The 23,099-nt window shown below is 40.6% G+C and overlaps 1 protein-coding gene across 3 annotated transcripts in view; it reads right to left on the bottom strand.

The window, feature by feature from the left end:
• Positions 1-456: 456 nt before the first annotated feature.
• Ubox5 (U-box domain containing 5) overlaps positions 457-23,099 on the bottom strand; it is a 32,133-nt gene continuing 9,490 nt past the window's right edge. For 2 of the 3 annotated variants that reach the window (XM_076851614.1, XM_076851615.1), the window contains exons 2-6: positions 12,487-12,660; positions 10,263-10,357; positions 7,560-8,760; positions 4,108-4,269; positions 457-1,176 (exon numbers count right to left, since the gene is read on the bottom strand). In XM_076851614.1, the coding sequence (XP_076707729.1) occupies positions 968-1,176; positions 4,108-4,269; positions 7,560-8,760; positions 10,263-10,316 (1,626 nt within the window). In that variant the 5' untranslated portion in view covers positions 10,317-10,357; positions 12,487-12,660 and the 3' untranslated portion in view covers positions 457-967. The remainder of the gene's footprint in view (positions 1,177-4,107; positions 4,270-7,559; positions 8,761-10,262; positions 10,358-12,486; positions 12,661-23,099) is intronic. The other variant, XM_076851616.1, reaches the window with a different exon arrangement.

The following is a 23,099-nucleotide window of genomic DNA, read 5'->3' as shown; positions in this document are numbered from 1 at the left end:
TCAGCAGGGAATGAGAACACCATGGTGTACTTTCTCACATTCTGGTGAGTAGAGTCTGTTTGATATGGTAAACAGAATTGTGGGAATAACAAATTTAAAAGAAAAAAACAAATACAGCCTATAAACAAGTGTTTTTTTCTGAAATGAGCCACAAGTAGAATAATGCCTTCCCCGCTTCTAAGAGCAGCCCTAGGAGCCAATTGAGTGCATGCTGATACCTGGCTAGGAGGTCACTCAACCCTCCCAACTGGCAAATGAATAGCAAACCTGTCATTTTGGGCTCTCCCAACTGAGTGGGTGTGAAAACCCCAGCTTTTGTTCTTTCAGCTTGTTAACAAGAATCACAGCCTAATGGGTTGCAGCGACTACTCATGGCTGCCCTGTGATAGTTCCACTTGTGTGGACGCAGGTGGGGAACAGAAATGTGACGACAGAGACAGGCACTCTGCCAGGAGGAAGACGTCAATCATCACTTTATTAAGGCGCTGAGTGTCTGCCAGTCAAAGGAGGAGGCTAAGTCATGAGCTCCACAGCCCCCACCATGGTCAGTATGACCCTAAGACCCTCTTTGCTATCCATAGTCCATTGTGCTCCACTCACAAGGCTCTGCTAGAAAAGGGTATGAACAAGCAATTCAGGGAGCCCTCAGCATGGGTACTCCTGCCCCAGTGGGGCTGGCTTCAGCAGGCCCTGGGGTCTGGTGGGGGAGTGGCAGGGAGGCACAGGAGGGTAGGGACATCCCCCAGCCTTCCCAGCCAAGCCTATGGCTTTTTTATCCTGTTGCCACCTGAGCAGGAGTGGAGTGTTTCCCCACTCAGTCCCTGTGCAACACTATGAGGTGATAAAGCCCTGGAGAAAAAACAGGCACTCTGTGCCTGCCACTATCAAACTACAGGAAAGCTGTGACTCTGTTCCTGCTCCCCCTCTGCTCCTCCCAGCAAGTGCTTCTCAGGTTGAGGCTGGTCACTCAGAAGTGGACCCGCAGCACATCCTGACTGGCAACCGGCTGCTGGCAGGCTGTGCATGTCATGGGCAGGGAGCGCTGCTTCTCAGCCAGGCAGGGTCGACATAGGAGATGACCACAGGGCAGTTGGTACATGGGCTCCTTTTTGAAGTAGGAAGAAAATGTTCTTTTGCAGGAGGCACATTCAGGGCCTGCGATGCTCCCAGGCTGCTCTAAATCAGGAGAACAGGATAGAGTTAGGGAAGGCTATTCCTTGGCCCAGGCTCACTCTGAGAGTCTGGCTTTTTCCTTCCTTAGCCCACCTCTAACTAATCTGGGAGAAGAGGTGACAGGGTACTGGGTAAATTGGCAGGCCTCCTCTCTATAATCTCTGACCAAATCTCAAGATTCCTGTAACTGATCAAGATGAACTGGCCTCTGGGGCCAACAAACCGGACCAGCCCTTCTGCCTAGTTTCCCAGCAAGGTATACTCTCCTGAGCAGGCACAAACTCATCCTCATAATTGCAAGAAAAGGTGAAATGTGACAAGAAAAGAGAAAAGCAGAAAGTGGGCAGTTAGGAGGTCACAAGAGGGACAGCTGAGATTTGCTTTCAGTCACCTTCCCAACACCTCAACCCTTATCCTGTGCTACCCTGGCCTCTAGGGCAGGCTTCCCAGGGGGCCTCCTGAAGCTCCAGCCACTCCTCCCCCTCCTCTCCCTCCCCAAGCTGCACCTGTGGTGCTCTTCCTTCCCTGAGGTCCTTGCCTGAGGAAGCTGCTCTTTATACCCTACTCTAGGAGAGGCAGGAGCTGGCCTCTTCTCCATTCCTAGCCACCACTCCGTAGGGGACCCCCAAAGCATCACAAACTTTGAAACTTCTTAAACCTTAAAGTTCTACTTTGAAAATTCTTAAACCTAGTCCCCCCACTCCATCCACTTTCATCATTATAATCCCAACTACTTGGCACATCTCTTCCTGCCTGGATCACTTTCCTCCAGACTTGTCTGGACATCTATTCTCAACCCCCATCCATACAAGAGCACAACCTGACTCCCATGCCTCTGCTTTACACCTCCTGGGAGTGGCCCCAACCTTCTGGCACAGTCAATCCCTTGTGTGGCCTATGCAGCCTCATCTCCTTCACACCCACTCTCATTCTTTAGGATCCAGCAACTTCAAATCAATTCTTTTCTGCATATTTTGCTATTGCTGGTCTCCTGACATTGTGCTTACTGTTCCCTCTGCTTGAAATGTCCTTATGACATGTGGCTCAGATCACACCCCTTTCAGGAAGCCAACCCTGAATGCCCCTCTCCTGTGCCTCTGGAGGGTTTCACAGTTGTTCTCACACATGCCTGTTTCCTCCCCCAGCTCTGGAAGCCCACATTCATGCTTCTCCTCAGTCCATTCTTGGGGCCTAGCAAAGCACTTCATGTGGCTCACATTCAGTAAGTATATGTTGAATGGATCTGACTTCTGCACAAAGGGACCAGACATCAAGAAATGCACCTCAGCTCCCTGCACTGTGCACCCCAAACCTCACAGGGAAGTCCAAATTGCAAGGTGGTCTAAAGAGTGCTGCCCTACCTCAACATCCCTGAGGCTGTGGCCAAGAAAGAAGGGCCTGGCCTCCGGTGTTTTCATTAAACAACCTAAAAGAAGCAGTGCATGTCCTCTAAACAAACAGGCCAAGAATCCACAATGAGTTGAAATATTCCTTTCCTTAATGGTGAATCTCTAAAATGAAGGGAAAGCAGAAGGGAGAAAGAATGCAGGGAGAAGGAATGAAGAAAGGAATCAAAAGGCCCCAATTCTCTCTAGCACTAATGAGAAGTTCCATTGAAGGGTTTTAAAGGTCTAAAGCCCCAGGGGCAGTTTCAGAGGCAGAAAACAAAAGTCACTAAGGAATAAAGAAAAGACACAGAGTGAGATAAGTGAACCAGAGTGTGGCTTCAGATGAGATGGAGAGGAGGGGAGGCAGGGCTACAGCATGCAGACCTCAGAGACAACAGGAGGCTAGGTTCTATTTTAAGTTCAATGGTATGCCATAGAAGGATTTTTTTTTTTTTTAAAGAGAGAGGAACAGAGAGAGAGAGAGAGAGAGAGAGAGAGAGAGAGAGAATTTTTTAATATTTATTTTTTAGTTTTTGGCGGACACAACATCTTTCTTTGTATGTGGTGCTGAGGATCGAACCCGGGCCGCAAGCATGCCAGGCGAGCACGCTACCGCTTGAGCCACATCCCCAGCCCCCATGGAAGGATTTTAAGAATGAAGCACAGTTGGCAGAGTGCTTGCCTCGCATGCACAAGCCCTGGATTCAATTCTCAGCAACACCACCACCACCACCACAACAACAAAAAATGAAGCACAGTGATCCTGTTTACATTTTAATAAGATCCCTCTGACTCCTGTGAGGGTACTGAAATAGTGAGCAAGGGTGGCTGAGGGGAGCCAGCAGGGCTACTGCAGGGCTGGTGGAAAAACAGCAGGAGTGGTGCTATGGTGGCAGTCAAGGGAAGCAGTGCACAGAGGACTAATCTAAGAATTACTCTGGAGGAGTAATGAAGGAAACGTCAAGGTCAGGACACTGACTTTCATGTTAAAGGCCTGACACAGGTAGAATATACTGCTTTTTGCCCAGATGAGCTGATTGAGGGGTGGAGGGGAACTTTAGAGGGCAGATTCCCATGAAAAGAAGCTGAGCAGCTGTAGGGAGACTGGGGGTCTGAATCCCAAGGAGAAGTAGGAACTGCATGGAAGGGAAGGGAGCCCCAAACCTCCCTAGTACTCCAGATGTCATATGGGAGACTGGCTAGATGACAAAAATAAAAAAGAAGAAACAAAACTCCCCAGGAGAGAATATTTAGCATGACATCTTAGAAAGAAACACAGCAAAAGAGTAGCTAAGCCATGAGTCCACAGATTGACTAAGGGCTGACTGAAGAAGGCCTTCCCTGTGAAGGTCAGTTTCCCAAGAAACTTGTTACCTCCTCTTGGAGAAGGCAAACAAGCAGTGTTCTCCCCAGGTTGGAATTAAGGAAGGAGGGAGCTGGCTACACAGGTCCACAGAGCCCCCAGGGACAAGCCCAGCATTCTGTACAGGATAGGCCACCTGTTCTATGGCTCTGGGAAGATACAGGAGGGAGGGACCCAGGTTACCCGAGCTGGCGCCTGGCCTCCCAGCAGTGCTGCTCCCTCTTATGCCCAGGTGCTGGAGCTGTCCCCTGGTCAGTCGGGCTGTGAAGGAGGGCATGGAACCAAGGGTGGACATCAAGGCAATTTCCAAGCTTTGCGATAGCTTCTGCTCATGGGACACTGGATCTGTTGAGAGATGCAGAGACTACAACATCCAGAGGAAGTTCAGCAAAAACAAAACAAGTCACAAGTACTTTGAGGACTACAAAATAGCACCTTCAACTCTATAGACATACATAAATGTAAAAAAGAAAAAAAAAAAAAAACAAAAAACCTTCCTACTATCTCTTAGGACTTTGATGACAGAACACAGGGAGTCATAGGCCTGGAAACCCTGAAAGTTCCTCTCCATCCCTCATGACTTCAAGGCCTTGGGCTCTCTAGTTTCCTGTTCCTGAACAAAGTGCAGGGCAGGCAGGGGCCACCTTGTGGCTCCATGAGGAACTGCAGCAGCCTTTCTAAAGACCTCCCTGGAATGCTCCAAGAAAAGGACAAAGCTAACAAATACCAGGTTTGTACTCCTCCCCCTCCCCACATCTTCCTTCCCCAGCTGCCTTAGTCTTTGCCTTCCTCAACTCCTCCTACTGGGGCCTTCAACACCAGGCAGTGATACTTGCCTGAGTTCTAGGTGTTGTGTCTTCTTTCTCCTGGTAAGTAAAGCAGAGTGGACTAACCTTAGTCACTCTGACCAGATCATGATCTAGATAAGTAAAGCAGAGTGAACTAACCTTAGTTATTCTCTCTGACTAGGTCATATCAGAAAGCCACGATATAGGATGAGGGTGGGGGCAAGAGGGGTTTGGGGGACAGCTGCTCAAGAAAGGCCCCAGGGATCAACCTATTGTCAGAATTTGCAAGACTTCCCCAACTCAGGGAGTGGAATATTTTGTCAGGTTTGTAAGACACAGGACATCAACTTAGGGCCTTCAAGGACTACTAGTCCACATGGCCCTGTGTCACCAAGTCTGTCAAGGCCAACACCAGTGAAACTTCTACAAATAGACAAGAGATGTTAAGGACCTTGTTGCATCCCATTGTACCTCAGATGCTTCCAGGAATTCCTGGGTTCATGCCAAAGACACAAATGTAACCATTAAGCACATTCTCAGCATAGCCTTTTAGAAAAAGACAGGAAATTAAAAGAATAATAAGATTTGAACAGTTCATAAGGAAAAAAAGAAAAAAGAAAAAAAGCTGCCAAAGAAAGGGGTTCCTCCAAAAGCAACAGGCACTAATCACTAAAGGGAGTCTACCAAAGATGCAAAGAGTAGATTATTCTGATACTATTAAATTGTTCCAGAATACAGAAAAGGAAAATTTCCAAATTCTTTTTTTTTTTAAAGAAAGAGAGAGAGAGAGAGAGAGAGAGAGAGAGAGAATTTTTTTTTAATATTTATTTTTTAGTCTTGGCATACACAACATCTTTGTTTGTATATGGTGCTGAGGATCGAACCGGGGCCGCACGCATGCCAGGCAAATGCGCCACCGCCTGAGCCACATCCCCAGCCCCCCAAATTCTTTTTATGAAGTAAAAAAATCCCTGATATCAAAGCCTGTCCAAAGATAAACAACAAACTGGAAAAATATATTTTTAGCTCACATTAAGGTCAAAGGGATAAACTTGATAAATATAAAAAGTTTCTAGAGATAATTGGGAAACAACAACAACTGATTGAAAATGGGCAAGAAAATGGGCAGTCGATTCACAGAAAACGAAACACAAATAGTTTTTTTTATTAGGAATGTTCAAGCTCACTAATAATAAGAGATATAAAAACTAAAGCAATCATAAGATACCATTTTTTACCTATCAAAATAATAGCTCCTCAATAAATAATAGTTCCTCAATTCTACAATGTGTTAGTAAAGCTAAGAGGAATCTCATATCACTAGTGGAATGGTCGTGAGGGCAATTGGGCAATATCTATCAAGTCTACAGAAGAATATAACCCAGAAATGTGAATTCTTTGATAACTCTCCTACAGAGACAGCTGCAGTTGTAAAATTATATATGCACCAGGATTATTCTGTGCAGCAAAAGATCAGAAAATAACTTACCGTCAAAAGGACAGGGTAAGACATGGCTGTTTCACTCTGTGTGTTTATACAATCTGCTTTTCAGTTTTTAAAAACTACATGAATACATTGCTTTTTTAAAAACAAAAGGTACTAAAGTTAGGCTTAGTTAAAATAGCACAGTGATAAAACAGCCTAAAGATTTATGGAATCACCTTTAAAACTCTTACCTAATCTTAGATGTTCCAAATCACTAATCTTTTGTTTCAATTTTGCAGTTCAAAAAACTTAGATTTTAATCTTTTTTCTAAGTTTTAAAACAACCTTTGCTCTAAATCATTCACTCTGACCTAAAGATAAATGTCTAAATTGAGGCACTAGAATTTCTGCTCATGCTGCCCAAGCTGAGAAGACATTTTAAAATTTATACTTTTTCATCTCTCTCTTCTACTTTTACTAGAATTAAGTATATTACTTGTCAGTCTTATTGGAACACATATAAATCACAATGGTCTTTCATGCAAAGCCCATTATGAACATAAACAGGGGTTCATCAAAATGAAGGCCCCAAAACTAAGCCCAATAACTACATGAAGAGGGTGGTGGTGATTGATGGGGAAAGCAAAGCTTAAGCAAAATCACATGGCTGGCTGACTGTTCAGCTGCAGAAAGGCTAAGCCTGCTATCCTGAGGAGATGGCAGCATCCCTGGTCCCAGAAATCACTGGCAATGCCCTGAGGAAGAAGTGGGAAGCCAGAAGGCTTAACTTTCATACTAAAGAACACTGTAATTGTTCAAGTACTTATTGACACCTGTTCTTCAGTATGACTTCTCTCTCCTAAAAGTAGGACCCTCTAACTTAGTTATTTTCTGCTTTTCTGTGTGCTCATGGCACCTCGTGGAGAGGTAAGGCAGGGAGGATATTAATGTACTTCCACCAGAGCTCCTCTGTGAAAATTCAAACAACACCCTAGAAGAGTCCACTGATACATGATGAACTGTAAAGAAGACAGAAGATGGAAGACATGGTCTGCTTTGAGGGACTAATGTCTCTTTTCCCAGAAGTTTTGAGGATTCAAGCCAGGAAAAACCTTTGGCCTGGTCAGAGCACACCAAGGGAGTCCAAGGCAGGGAAACCCACAAGCAGGACCATTAGTAGATGAAGGAACAAAACACTGAGACAGAAGCCTGGAATAGAGAACCTCCCAGGCCTCCAGATTGTCTGTGGTCTGAAGACAGCTAAAGCTGAGGAACCCTCCAATGAAAATGAGCATAAAGAAGGTCTGGCCCTAGCCAGAAGAACTGAAGCTGGCAAAGCACAGGGCCAAGGGCCACAGTGCCATATGTCATCAGGAAAAACAGGGAGGTCACTGGGCCATGGACACAAGACAGCAAATTACCTGTTGAGCAGTCCATGTGCGTTAGGCCAAGCTCACTGGTGGTTTTCATTTTCTTGGAGGTGTGCTCTGAGGTAGTAGGTAAGACCAGAGGATTTGTGATAGTAAAACAGGAAGCATTCACACCAAAGCTACTGCCTGGGGTCCGCTCAGCCTGCTCTATCTTCCTTTTCCGAGAGGGCAGGGCAATGGAAGAAGGGGTCACTGCCAAAGCAGTCTGAGCTCTCCCAAGTAGGTGACAGCCAGGGATAGAGTGCTGAAGCAGGAAATGATCGATCCTGGCCTTTAGGGAGGGGTGGGGCAGGGGCTGGGAGTGTGGAGTAAAGGCTACCCCAGTAAAAGGGTCACTGGGCACTCGGCCCCATGTAGCTTCACTGCGGTTACACTTTTCCAGTGTGCTCTGGTCAATGACCTTGCCTGAAGGTAGCAGCATGGGGCAAGGCATGATCTCCAGGGTGATGGGATCCAGGAACTCCTCGGGCACATCACCAACTGCCTGAGCCAGTTCCTGCAGACTAGAGGGGGCCTGTTGGGCCTCAGACTGGCTCCCAGAGTCACAGTCACTCTCCATGGGCAAAGCTGGAGTTTGCAAAGCCAAGTCCTGAGGCAGATTCTCTGAGGCCACCAGTAGGACACTGTCTATCACCTCCTGAGAGCAGGTCTTGGCTGGCTGACCCCACACTTCCAATCGCTTGATGCAAGGAATACCACTGCCAGTTACATGGGTGATACCAATCTTTAGATGAGCCACGTGGCTAAGGGAAAGAGTCCCTTTATTCCAGAGCTCCTGGGCCATAACAGCAGGGGAGGGGAGTGTGATTTCCATTGGGCTAAAGGGTGGTCTGGCCTTGAAGCCCCTGTGGCTGAACACCACTTGGCTCTGGTTTTTCAGTAAGACTTTGCCTACCAAGGTGAATGCCTCCTTGTCAGGAACAGATGGCTCAGCTGGGCCTTGGGTCTGGCACTCAGGTGTATTCCAAGAGGCTCTGCTGGATAAGGCAGATGTGTACATTTCCAGGCCAATGACATTCTGGCCTCCTCCAGCTGTGAGGTCTATGTTAATCCTACAGATTTCCACATTAAAGGGAAAGGAGACTGTCACGTAGATTGGTGGCTTAATGAAATACTCTGTCCTAAAACCATGGCTTCTCTTTGTGAGGTCTTCAGAGATGAGATTTTCTACTTCGTAACCATCAGCTGATATCTAGATTTAATGACAAATATGAGACATACTGATTCAAATGAAGATGCTGCTTTGCAAGAACTTGTCATTTCTATGTGAAGTCCCAGTTTTTTTTTTTTGTTTTTTTTTGCAAGTACCAGGATCAAGTCAAAGGCTGAAGGCAGCAATTGTGTTCAGCACTATAGTCCAATTATAAAAAAAAAAAATATATATATATATATATATATATATATATATTGCATATATATATATGCAATAAAACTCTACCCAACCTACCCAAAACTTCCTGCAAAATAACATCTCTGTGAAGAGGAGGCAGGTATACTAGTGGTTTTTTATTTCAGAGGATGAAAACATGCAGATTTAAAGGAAAACAAAAATGTGCGTTAAAGTTCTCAATTTATATTTGAATTCCACCAATTATAACAGTTTCCCTAGGAAGGCAAAATAAACAATCTGATTATAAATCTATGAATGATGACACTGGTTTAAAAAAATGTATTCAGGAAAAAAGGACCACAAAAGACTATGGACATTTAAAACAATAAATGGGTTTTGGTAGGGGTTTGTGATGACTTCTTCCCTTTTTTAATACTTCTAATACTTGTTATAATTAACGGATATTTTAAGGCATTTTTGTCGGAAGGAGTCAGCCTAATAATTTGGGAATGTAAAACAGTATGCTGTATGCAGAAACTCTAAATTAGGGAAGGGGTTCAATTTTTTCCTTGCTGTTTCCTTATTCCTTGCTTTGTGCTGTGAATAGATATCTTTCTTTGCACAAAAAGGGAAGAAGCGGGCTGGAGATGTGGCTCAAGCGGTAGGGCGCTCGCCTGGCATGCGTGCGGCCCAGGTTCAATCCTCAGCACCACATACAAACAAAGATGTTGTGTCTGCTGAGAACTAAAAAAGAAATAAATATTTAAAAAAAAGAAAAAGGGAAGAAGCTTCATTCAAATAATAAATAGCAAGAAATCCAAACAACAAATACAAAACATTACTTCTAGTATTAGAAATTAGCAAAAGAGCCAGATGTGATCGTGTAGGTCTGTAATCCCAGCGATTTGGGAGACTAACACAGGAAGACTGCAAAACTCAAGGCCAGCCTCAGCAATTTAGAGAGACCCTTATTCAAAAAATAAAAAGGGCTATAATCTAGTTCAGTGTTAAAGTGCCCTTGGATTCAATCCCTAGTACCAAAAAAAAATTAGCAAAAGAACAAAAGAATGGGGGTGGGGGGTAATTTCCACTTTTGCTTTGACTAAGGGTAGAACTGAAATTGACTGTTCTAGAGGGAAAAGACAATGAAGACAACCCCCCACAAAATCAATCACAGCTTACCTCACAATGGTGCTCTATGATTCCAGAGGTAAGCCTGCCCCATGCTCACTTAAATGCCCTCTGGAGGAATCAAAGGGCAAAAATATAAACCTGAATCAAGTCCTCATGTGCAAGGCAGGAAATGGGAAAACCCAGGAAAAATAGGTGTTGTATATCTATGTATATGTATTTGTTTTGTTTACCTTGTTGCAGTGAATTCTTGGTTTAAATTGTGGGAGACAAAGATTTATGACCATCTTTGTGGCTGAAAGGATAGCTTCCAAGTATCAGAAACAGCCTTAAATAAAAAATAAAACTTGGTATTAGTCATACCAGTTAAAATTCAGTTCTAAACTTTCAAGAGTTCCTAAGAGAAGAGAATCAAACAGGGTAATAACAAAAATTTCAATATACACATAACTCTCACAGACTATACTCACTCTCCTTATGTCCTACACATAATGCTGGGAAAAAATTAAATTAACCAATAAAAAAGTATGAAAGAAATTTCTAGTGTAGGATCCATAAGTTGGTAAAGTCTGACAGTTCTCTGGCCCAACAGATGTGCCAGAGATCCATTAGAGGCAAAGTCTGTTAAGTCTGCAGGAGGCTACCCACAGGAAAGGGACAGTCAAAAATGACTTGAGCTCAGAAAAAGAATAGAGGGTTTAGAATGGAAAGGATCACAGAAAATAATCACAGTAATGTTAAGCATCTTTATTATTTAACATTTGTTAATACAAGTATATTTTCCTGTTAAAACAGACAATTAGGGTTGGGGTTGTGGCTCAGTGGTAGAGCACTTGCCTCACATGTGTGAGGCATTGGGTTCAATTCTCAGCACCATGTATAAATAAATGAATAAAATAAAGGTCCATCAACAACTAAAAAAATATTTCTTTAAGAAAGAAAGAAAACAAAGACAATTAGAAGAGTTAAAAACATCATTATTTCCAGGGATGATGGCATACACCTGTAACCCTAGCTATTCAGGAGGCTAAGGCAAGAAGAGGTCAGCCTGGGAGTGAAAGTCTGCCTCAAAATGAAAAAATAAAAGGACTAGGGATGTAGTTCAGTGATAGACCACCCTTGGGTTTCAATACATAGTACCACACACAAAAAGAAAAAGAAACAATCATGATTGAGAAGACTGTTAGGATTTTTATTGGATTATACTGAATCTACAGAACAATTTAGGGAGCTATTATGACATTTTAATGAAATTCACGAGCATACACTTCTATTCATTTATTTAGGTTACACCAAATTTCTTCCTGATGAATTGCAATTTAGATGCCCTTTAAAAAAATATCTGAAACAATAACAACATGATCATAAATGACTGCTGATGTTTACCAAGTGCTACGTGTCATGCCTTTTGTTAAATGCATAATGTGTAGCATCTATTTCACTTCATCCTCATGGTAACCTTAGGTGGGTACTGATATCCTTATTGGGCAGATGAAGAAACTGAGGCCAAGGAGAAGTTAAGCTGGGTCTCAGATTCCAAAACTTCCCTTAGGTACTCTGTGGCCTATGTGGGCACCATTTGCCTTGAAGGATCTACATGAAGTAATGTAGCTGAAAAGCAGATGTTAATGCCTTACAACTTTCTTCTTCTGTTACTTGGATCAAGATATGATATCATTGATTTAAAAAAACAATTTTCTAGACTTGAAATTAATGTGACTATGCCCTATGATGTACAAATGGGGAAATCTTGATTGTCCTTCTCATCTTGTGCTGGAACAGGCCTCAAATTGTTTTTTAAGGAAAATCTTAATGGATCCTTCACACTGGTACTTCAGAGGAAGTTTCTTGCCTGTATGGAGATAGGCTAGCCTACTAGTCAAGTGTAGTAGAGCAGAATGAAAACTTTAGCAGTTTAAGAGCTGACAGGTGGTAGTTCTGCATGCTAACACACACCAGCTCTGCTTACTAACATTTAACCATAGAAGCCTGCAGCAGCTAATGGGTAGCTTTAAAAGATAACTGCAGTAGCAGAACCAGGAAACAAAATGATAGAGACAAAATAATCTCCCTTTAGGCTTGGTGCAGTAAAAGTCCCTAAGTGTATGAGCTGAGTCCCTAGTTTGTTGACAGGCTTGTACCCATATAAGGAATGTAAATGTACCCTCCAATAGAATTACACCATCTCTCCTGACTTGATGTACACAATACTTGCTTATGTAGAAAAGTAAAAGCCCTCCTGTGTTTGGGGCTCAGACTTTGGGATTTATCCCTCTGGGTCATGGCCACTAATAAAGTGTTGCTTCCAGATCTTGGTGTCCTGACTCTCATTTCCTACTATACGAGCATTTCACCTCATGAGGCTTTTCCACCTTGTTCAGAAGTTGTCAACTCTACCAGTCAACCATGAAAGCAAGGCCTGAGTAGACACAACTACTTACTCTCCATAGAACTTACCAAAATGTAATTTCAAGGAATATTCATACAGACTGTTCAGTCCATCCATAGTAAATTCTCTTCAGTGCCAGCCTAAGTAGCACTTCTGGCTTCCTGCCTGGTATACCTGGTGGCTACTGCAGATCATATCCCACATCACCATCTGAGAGATTTCTCTGCAGTTTGGATTCTCAGCTGTAGAAAAACAGATGTAACACATTAATAAAAATTCAGTAGCCAATCTATGAAGATTCATAGGCCCCATCAACCGAGAATAGCAATTTGAGTCTCTAAAACATAAACTTCCTTGAGCATCATGACCCTCAGAGCAGACCATCCCCAACTTCATTCATCCCAGCCACCACACCATTACCCACTTCTCAACCCACCACAACTCTTCACCAAACTTCCCTGGCATAATGTGATCTATTAGCAAGGAATTTCAAAAGACATAGCTCTGCAAGGTTAGATGGTGTTTTTTTTTTTTTTAATCTTTATTATATTTACTTATTTTTATATGGTGCTGAGGATCGAGCACCGTGCCTCATGTGTGTGAGGCAAGCGCTCTGCCACTGAGCTACAACCCCAGCCCCTAGATAGTGTTTTGTTAGGTTACAAACATGATCATTCCTTACTCAATACCGACTCTTTGAGACCAGGAGAAAATTTTCTTTTATGTCTCAGTACTACAATAATTGTTTCTACCAAGCAACTCAGTACTTTATGATATGACTATGGATTATATGCCTTCTTTACTTTGGCTGCTAGAAAGCTCAGAATAAAACCTGTGGCCTCTCCCTCAAATTTTTCTTTGATTAAAACCCTTACTTTTTATGTCACAGAGTATGAGAATGACCTTAAAATCATCACCTTTTGGTGAACAATTAGGTCATTACAACCTTTTTACTATGATAACATTAAGATTAAAATCTTAATAAAAATTATGCCTTTTTTCCCCTTTGGTCTTAGTACAATTTTGACTTTTTGTCTTAATGGATCCTACATATTTTCTTGTTAAGTTCCTGTTCATAAATAGGATATGCTTATCCCATTGATTTTTCTAACCAGTTATTTCTATACATATAGGAAAGGTTTTTCACTCTGGTTATCTTTATCATGTATTTACTGAACTAATTGAATTTAATAAATTTTCAATTGGTTTTCTTGGGGCTTTTGCAATGCCAGCTGCTCAATATTAATTAGAGTTCTTTTCTCAAAATGGTAACTCTTATTACTGTCTCTCATTGTATGGATTAGCTAGAACTTACAGAATTACACACAAAAAAATAATATAGTTGCCATCCTTGTTCCCATTAGAAAATGCCTCTTTAGCGTACTACAGGGATACTGCCACATCGATGTTCATAGCAGCACAATTCACAATAGCTAGACTGTGGAACCAACCCCGATGCCCCTCAATAGATGAATGGATAAAAAAAATGTGGCATTTATACACAATGGAGTACTACGCAGCACTAAGAAATGACAAAATCATGGAATTTGCAGGGAAATGGATGGCACTGGAGCAGATTATGCTAAGTGAAGCTAGCCAATCCCTAAAAAACAAATGCCAAATGTCTTCTTTGATATAATGAGAGCAACCAAGAACAGAGCAGGGAGGAAGAGCAGGAGGAAAAGATTAACATTAAGCAGAGTCATGAAGTGGGAGGGAAAGGGAGAGAAAAGGGAAATTGCTTGGAAATGGAAGGAGACCCTCATTGTTATACAAAATTACATATAAGAGTTTGTGAGGGGAATGGGAAAAAAATAAGGAGAGAAATGAATTACAGTAGATGGGGTAGAGAGAGAAGATGGGAGGGGAGGGGAGGGGGGATAGTAGAGGATAGGAAAGGTAGCAGAATACAACAGTTACTATTATGGTATTATGTAAAAATGTGGATGTGTAACCGATGTGATTCTGAAATCTTTGTAATGTTTTGAATAACCAATAAAAAAATAAAATAAAATAAAATAAAATAAAAAAATAAAAACAAAAGTAAAAACTTCAAAAAAAAAAAAAAAAGAAAATGCCTCTTTAAACATAAAGCTGATTGTTAGATTGAAATATTCTTTTTATGTTAATAAAGCATTCTAAATGTTTTTTGAAGATCAGTAATATGCTCTGAATTCTGATTTTTCTCCATATTTGTTTTATTATTTATTTTATCTGATATATTAACTCATTTTTCTAACTTTAAACTATGCCTTTATTCCCAGAATAGGTTCTATTTGATTGTGGCAGACTGCTCTTCAAAAATACTGTGAGGGCTGGGACTGTAGCTCAGTGACAGAGTCCTTGTTTAGCATGTGTGAGGCACTGGGTTCAATCCTTAGTGCCACATAATAAATAAATAAAATAATTATTTTTAAAAAAGTACTATTAAATTTTATTTGATTATATTTAATTTTAGATGGGATGTCATTGTACATTCACACAAGATTTGCAAACCCTGTGCTAGGTACTTGAGTACAAAGATAAAAATGAAGTGGTCAGGTGGTGAAACTATTGTGTTACCCTGTAATGGTGAATACATAACACTACACATTTTGCAAAACCCACAGAATTATGTAACATAAACAGTGAACCTTCACTCTTTATGTTAATAATGTAGCAATCATATTCAATCAAAACAAATATACCACACTAATATAAAATGTTAATAACAGAGGAAACTGTATAGGGGAAGGAGGTATATGTATTATCTGCTTAAGTTTTCTATGAACCTAAAACTGCTCTAAAATATAAGGTCTAACAATAATAATTGCAGGGAGAAATAACTGAAAACAAATCAGGACTGGACATCGAATGGAAATATGCAAATTGAAACAAGTGATTGTTCCATTATGGCACAAGAGTGGTAGACACTTTTTTAAAAATATCTTACAAATAAGCTAGGCATGGTGGCACATGCCTGTACAGCTACTTAGAAGATTAAGGCAGAAGGAGTCCAAGTTTGAGGTCTGCCTTGACAACTTAGTAAGAACCTATCTCAAAATTGGAAAAAAAAAAATTTTTTTTTTTTTTAAAAAAGGATTGGGGATGTGGCTCAGTGGTTAAATGCCCCTGGGTTCAATCCCCAATATTCGCCCTCCCCCAGAAACAACAAAAAAGCTGGATGTGGTGGCAAATGCCTATAATCCCAGCAACTCTGGAGGCTGAGGCAAGAGCATCACAGGTTCCAGGCTAGCCTCAGCAACTTGACAAGGCCCTCTGCAACTTTAAGTCCCCATCTCAAAATTAAAAAAATAAAAATAAAAATGGTTGAGGACATAGCTCAGTGACAAAGCACCCTTGAGTTCATCCCCAGTACTAAAAAAAAAGAAAAAAAATCTTACAAATTATTCTGTTTCTTTGAGAAATTTTGGTGCCTACACTAGGATCCTACAGGACTTTATCAAGATCTTTAACTGGTATGACCTTATCATCTCTCTGGGTTTCAATACCCTGATCTTTCAAAGTCAAGTGCCTCCTACCCTAATGCTTAATTCAAGGGGGGGGGGCGGGGGCGGGGAAATCAACATACAAAAAGGCAAAGAAAGAGCCTCTCTCAGGAAGACTACCTCCCAAGCTCTGCTGAGGAACCTGAATTCATTGCAAACACTGTCCAGTAAAACAGAAATTATAGTCTCTTTTTCCAAATGTGGTACAAGGAAGACTGGCCTGAATATAAACTGGGGACCTCAGATCATGACTAAAGTGCATTGCAGTTCAGAGAAGTAGCTTGGAGCCATATAACAATGGTATAATAAGACAATAGTATGCATTTGTTAGCAGATAAAATAGAAGTCAATATTCATTAGAAATTTTATATTACAAATCACTTCGATAAAATAGGATTACAGAATATAACTCTTGAACCCACCACTAGCTTTAGCAAGTGTTAATATTTTGCCATGTTTTTGTATGATTTCAGTGTAAAAATCAAAATTTTTTACCAAGTAAGCTCTATCTATCTAAAGTTGTTATTCAAATCATGTAGGTACGCATGTATCCATCATAATTGTATGTATTTTAATGTATCTTAATGATAATCTACTGTGCCTGTCATCTTACAACTTGCTTTTCCATTAAGCATTACTATTTTTAAAGTTTTTTATTTTGAAATTTTTTTACCAAGTTTATTCATTTTAACTTCTTTGCAGTATTCAACTGTATATGACTAAAAGTGTATTTATTTGTATGACTAAAAGTGTATTTATCCCCTTCCCTATTACTTATGTTGTTTATAAATTTTTAGTATTAAAAAATTACTACAGCTGGCATGGTGATGCACACATTAGTCCTAGTGGACTCAGGAGGCTGAGGCAAGAGAATTGTAAATTCAAGGCCAGCCTCAACAACTTACTAAGAACCTTTCTTAAAATAAAATGAAAATAAAAAGGCTGGAGATATAGTTCAATGGTAAGTGCTGCTGGGTTCCATCCCCAGTAACAACCAACCAACCAACTAACCAACTACAATAAATATTCTCTGTCTTCCTGTTGGGGGAAGTACGGAAAAATGAAATGAGTGGTTCTGTCTTGGGGCAATCCACCCCTCTTCCTAACAGATTATAGAATATAAAGGTTTATGACAACTTTCTGCAAATTACATTGAGAATGGGGAAGAATGGACTAACTCAATGCGTTTCAACTTGTGATTTTTGAAATCAAGTTGCAGATTGAAGAAAAAATGAAAAATACAAAATATCAAAATACATAGGGAGGACTGGGATTGTAGCTCAGTGATAGAGCACTTGCCTAGTATGTGTGAGGCACTGGGTTTGATTCTCAACAAAAGAAAAGAAAAAAAAAAAGGAAGGAAGGCCCATCAACAACTAAATATATATTTAAAAATGGATAGTGAATGGGTCTTACATCATGAAATCTGTTTCAGGTTTGTACAAATATATGCAAATCCATGTAAAATGTTCTTTATTGTGCCCTGCCCCCCGCCCCCCCCCCCCCCCCCCCGCCACTTCTTCTTGGTACCAGAGATTGAACCCAGGGGTCCTTAACCACTGAGTCACATCCCCAGCCGTTTTGTTTTGTTTTTTAATTTTGAGATAAAGTCTCTCTAAGTTGCTAAAGCTGGCTTTGAATTTGTGATTCTCTGGCCTCAGCCTCCCAAGCCACTGGGATTACAGGCGTATACCATTGTGCCCAGCTATTGTGACTCTTGATTAAAAAAAAAAAAAAAAAAAAAATGAAAAACACCAGCCAAAAATATACCCAAACTCAGGGACGGAGTCATAAAAGTAACACTCGAACTAAGAATGACTAGGACACATGGCTTCAGGAATAACTATGAAGAGGGACAAGTACTACATACTAATGGTACAATGAACTATATATGCTCAATTATAAAAGCCAGGAGAGAACAGGAACAGAAAGGAAAAAGCCCTACCGAGAGGGACCAGTAAGAATCAAGACCTAAAGGAGGGATGGTGTAAAGTAGGGTTAGGAAGTGCAATACATGCCATTGACATTGTCATTTGTTCATTTTGAGACAAGGTCTTACTACGTTGCCCAGGCTGGTATCGAGTTTGGTGGACTCGAACAAGCATCCCACCTTATACTTCAAGCAGCTAGGACTACAGCCATACCAGCATGCCAGGTTTGAATATACACCACTTAACTACAGGCTGGAATAGGAGGCAGGGAAGGCACTGAATATACCAAGGGGCTTAGACAAATTCATCTGGTAGAATGAAGTAGTGTTTCTCCAAACTCAAGACCAAGAGCTCCAATTAGTGAGATATAACCAGTAATATTTTTAATTAGGTAGAATAGAAAGGAAATATCAGTATACACTAACGTAAAGGTGAACATACTGTCTTGTAAAACTTTTTGTTTCAGTTATATATCCATGTACACTCATTCATTCATTCATTCAAGGTTTTGATGTAAAGTATTTTGATTTTTTGGTAGTACTAGGGATTGAACCCAGGGCCCTGCACATGAGAGGCAAGTTGTTCTACCTCTGAGTTTCATACTCAGTCCTTTTGGAGACAGGGTCTTACTAGGTTGCCCAAGCTGGTTTCAAACTTATGTTCCTTCTGCCTCATCTCGCAAGTAGCTGGAATCACAGGCATGTGTCACTATGCTAGGAATAAAAGGCATTTCTTACTAAGGGTTGTTGTTAAAAAAAAAAAAAAAAAAAAAAAAAAAAAGTTTGAAAGCTACTGGTCAGAGAGAAGTCATAGAAGGCTTATAACAAGGGAGAGAAATGACACTAATGAAAAGCCTGCCATTAACCTCCTAGATGATGAAACAATTTTGAACCACTTAGAAGCAATTCATCTTTCAATTGGTTTCCCTTTCCTCTGGCTGATGTGTTCCCACTATCTTTTCTGTATTATAGGAGGGATTATTTTTGTAAATGGCTTCCTGAAGATACCAAGGTATAAACTACTTAGAAATAAGCTAGTAGCCTCAATTTTTCCTTTGACATTTTCTCCCCTTTTTAGAGGGATATTCTTTATTGAACAACTGAGCATTTCATAAGGATTTCAAAGCTACTAAGAAACTGATTATTTAAAAGATATTTAATTAAACCTTTCAAGACAACTGTAGGTTAAGTTGTAAGAAACAGAGTATCCTTTACACAGTTTTTCCTGGTGGTAATTCTTACATAATTATAATATAACACCATGACTAGAAAACTTACAATAACAATCTATGATCTTACTTAGATTTCACCAGTTTTATATGCACTCATTTGTGCAGGCCTACCCCTTCAGTTCTATGAAATTTTATTCCATGTGTAGATTTGTGTAATCAATATCATAGTCAAGATAACAAAACAATTCAAGCACCACAAGGATCCCTTGTGCTACCCATTAAGAAGTCATTTATTGGCTGGGCATGGTGGTGCACCCTTGCAGTTCTAGGGACTGGAAAAAGGCTGAGGCAGGAGGATCACATGTTTGAAACCAGCCTCAGCAACATAGGGAGGCCCTAAGCAACTCAGCAAGAACCTGTCTCAAAATAAAAAGGACTGGGATGTGCCTCAGTAGTAGAACATCCCAGGGTTCAATGACCAGTACTACTAAGAAAAAAAAAAGTCATTTATTTTATAAAGTCAAATACTTTTTTGTTTATTTATTTGGTATTGCCGGGAATAGAACCTAGGGCCTCACAAATGGAAGGCAAGCACTCTACCAATGCACTACACCCTCAACCCCAAAGTACTGTTATTACCACAGAAATCCTGAAGTTCTTCACCCATATCTAAGTCCTTTAAGACATCAGTTAAGCCCACTGTTCACATTGTAAGAAACAAATTTGAGTGATATTATCATTCATGTCATTTAAATGATAACTGCGACTATTTAAAAAAATGCAAAAGTATACATAAAACAAAGAAAAATAACAAATCTTTAAATTCAATTATTTACCCATCCATATAAAATGTTTGACTTATACACATTATCCTTAGAGCTGGCTAAAATGAAAGACAGCTGTCTCAACCTATCACACACAGTTGGTTGCCCACAAGTGAAAGAGCTTATGGAGTATTACAATTATATATTTGTGAAAAACCTGTATCTAGGACTATGTGTACATGAATAGTTTGGGAGGTAATGGTGGGCATGCAGAAGTTTAAACATGTAATACTCTACTAGAGGGATACATTGGGGGATTTTTTTCCCCCTTTTGGGTTTAAAATTGTTCTAAGTACTAACCAGGTGTGGTAGCCATGTCTGTAATCCCAGCACTCAGGAGGCTGAGGCAGAAGGATCATAGGTTTGAGGCCAGTCTCAGCAACTTAGCAAGGACCTATGCAACCTAGCAAGACCCTGTCTCAAAATAAAAAATAAACAGTGCTGGGGATGTAGCTTAGGGATTAAGCACTCCGGGTACAATCCCAAGTACCCAAAACACACACACACACACACACACACACACACACACACACACACAAAGTTGTTATAAATAGTTAAACACATGCACTGGATTTCTGAGGTCTCCAGATGGTATCAGGGAGGACTGATCATAAAATATATGCTCTGGGTATTTCTTGGCAGCTGATAGCCACTGGATGTCCTGATGGGACAAACCTTTCTTCCCTGCCTCTCTGTACTCAGGCTCAGGAAGGGAAAATGTAAGGGAAAGAACAAGAAAGGAGTCAGAAGTCAACGGCCCAACTGTATTGGTCTACCCAGGACCAAAGGGATTATCAAAATGTGTGACTTTCAGTGCTGGGAGAGTCCCAGGCAAACTGGGACAAGTTGGTCACTCCATCCTGAAGGTTGTTGTCTGTGATGCCCTGGAGCTTAAAGAAATGAAGCAAACCTTTTGTTGTTGTTGTTGAAGTTCAGAACCTGGGGGTGGGAAAGAATGGAGGGGTAATTTGGAAGAGAATAAGGTGACCATGACACTTTTTGAAAATTTAAGCATCCACCTTCCTTTGACCTACAAAAAAGTTACCATAGCTGAATTATTCAATCTGATTTTGAGTTTCACAAAAAAAAATGGAAAATAATTCTGGCAGATACACATATTTTTAAAGACTAAGCTCAAACAGGATACAGAGGGGGGAAAAAAGAAGATTACCTGTCAAATAAGAGAAAAGCATTTAACCTCATAGAGTGGGTGGAATACTAACACAGTGAGCAATTTTATAAATTGGGCACTTCAGCTTTTAAAGACACATAATACTTCTCACAATTTCTAAATTGAGTCACCTGTCCATCCAGGAAGTTTGACTTATATGCATTTTTCTTAGAGTTGGTTAAACTGAAAGACTGTTGCCCACCAGTGAGAAAACTGGAACACAGGCAGGGGTCTAAAAGATGCCTGCAATTTTATATCACATGTACCTAAGTCACCTTTAAGGGTTTATGTTTGAGGAACTATGCTCAGCACAAATGGACATTTCTGTGTCCATGCATATTAGGCAAGCACACTACCACTAAGTTATACCCTTAGCCCATGTATACAGTTTTTACTCTTAAGCAACCCACAGCATCAAAACGAGGCACAAATGGACATGTTTTTCTTTTAAAAGATTCAGACTCAAAACAAGATATACAATGAATTTCCTTAATAACAATGTCAGGGAAATTCTATGGGATCTCAGGTGAGGTGGCCAGGCTCTAAAATCAGCCTGACCTTAATCCAGTCCTTTTCCTCCAGGACCTAATTTCCCGTCTTATCTCCCTCCTGAATTTTCAACTGCCTCCAATTATAGTACTCTATTTTTAACAAATGCAATCATTCATTCAAGTCTATTCTGTGCACCATCACCACCACCACTCCACCCAAATAAAACTTGTCTTGATGCTATGCTTTAGGGTTGCCAGATTTAACAAAAACCTGTTCACTTAAACCTGAACTTCAGCCGGAAATGGTGGCACACACCTATAATCCCAGAAACATGGGAGACTGAGGCAGGAGGATCCCAAATTCAAGGTCAGCCTTAGCAATTCAGCAATTCTGTATCTCAAAATAAAAAGGACTAGAGATGGGGGCTGGGATTGTGGCTCAGCGGTAGAATGCTTGCCTAGCACGGTTGGGACCCAGGCTTGTTCCTCAGCACCACATAAAAATAAAGGCATTGTGTTGTGTCCATCTACACCTAAAAAAATAAATATTAAAAAAAAAAAAAAAAGGACTAGAGATGTAGCTCAGTGGTAAAGCATCCGTTGGTTCAATCCTCAGACACTCCCTGTTCACACACAAAAGAAAAAGCCCAAACTTCAGCAAAACAATGAATTATTTTAAGTATAAGAAATGTCTCACCCAGTGCAGAGACACAACCTGTAATCCCAGCTACTCAGGAAGCTGAAGTAGGAGGATCACAAGCTCAAGACCAGCCTGGACAACCTAGCAAGAACCTGTCTCAAAATAGAAAAATAACAAGTACTAGGGATATAGTTCAGTGATAGAGAATCTGAGAGTCTGAATTCAACCGCAGTACTTCAAGGAGAAAAAAAGAGAGAGAGAGAAAGAGAGAAATTTCACATGTACTATTTGGGTCACACACTAAAATAATTTATTAGAGACTCAGAAAAGTAGGAACAAAAAATAAAAGGAACTCCCTCAACATTATAAAGGGTTTATGATAAAAACCCACAGCTAACATCATAATTGGTGAAAAATTGGAGCTGGGGATATGGCTCAAGCAGTAGTGTGCTCGCCTGGCATGCGTGAGGCACTGGTTTCGATCCTCAGCACCACATAAAAAGTAAAATAAAGATACTGTGTCCACCTAAAGCTAAAAAATAAATATTAAAAAAAATTAATTCATGAAAGATTGAAAACATTCAAGGAACAATACAAGGATATCTACTTTCACCAATTCTATTCTTTATCTTACTAGAAGTTCTTGCCAAAGCAATCAGGCAAGAAAAAGAAATCCAAAGTGGAAAGAGAAACATAAAGCTATCTCTATGTTCAGACAACATGACCTGACATACAGAAAATTCTAAAGGATCCAAATAACAACAACAAAACAACAACAATGTGAGCTAATAACTGAATGAAGCAAAAATAGCATGTTTGACAGATCATGATCAAAGGCCAATGGAGCTAGGTATGGGGGTATATGCCTATGATCCAACTACTTGGGAAGTTGAAATAGGAGCATCCAAGTTTGAGGCCAGCCTCAGTAACTGAGGCCCTGTCCCAAAAATAACAAGGGCTGGGGA

This window comes from Callospermophilus lateralis, chromosome 3 (assembly GCF_048772815.1).
Source record: "Callospermophilus lateralis isolate mCalLat2 chromosome 3, mCalLat2.hap1, whole genome shotgun sequence".
Taxonomy (NCBI): Eukaryota; Metazoa; Chordata; class Mammalia; order Rodentia; family Sciuridae; genus Callospermophilus; species Callospermophilus lateralis.
The sequence above is the reverse complement of the archived record's forward strand: the minus strand, read 5'-3'. Positions and strand labels throughout refer to the sequence as shown.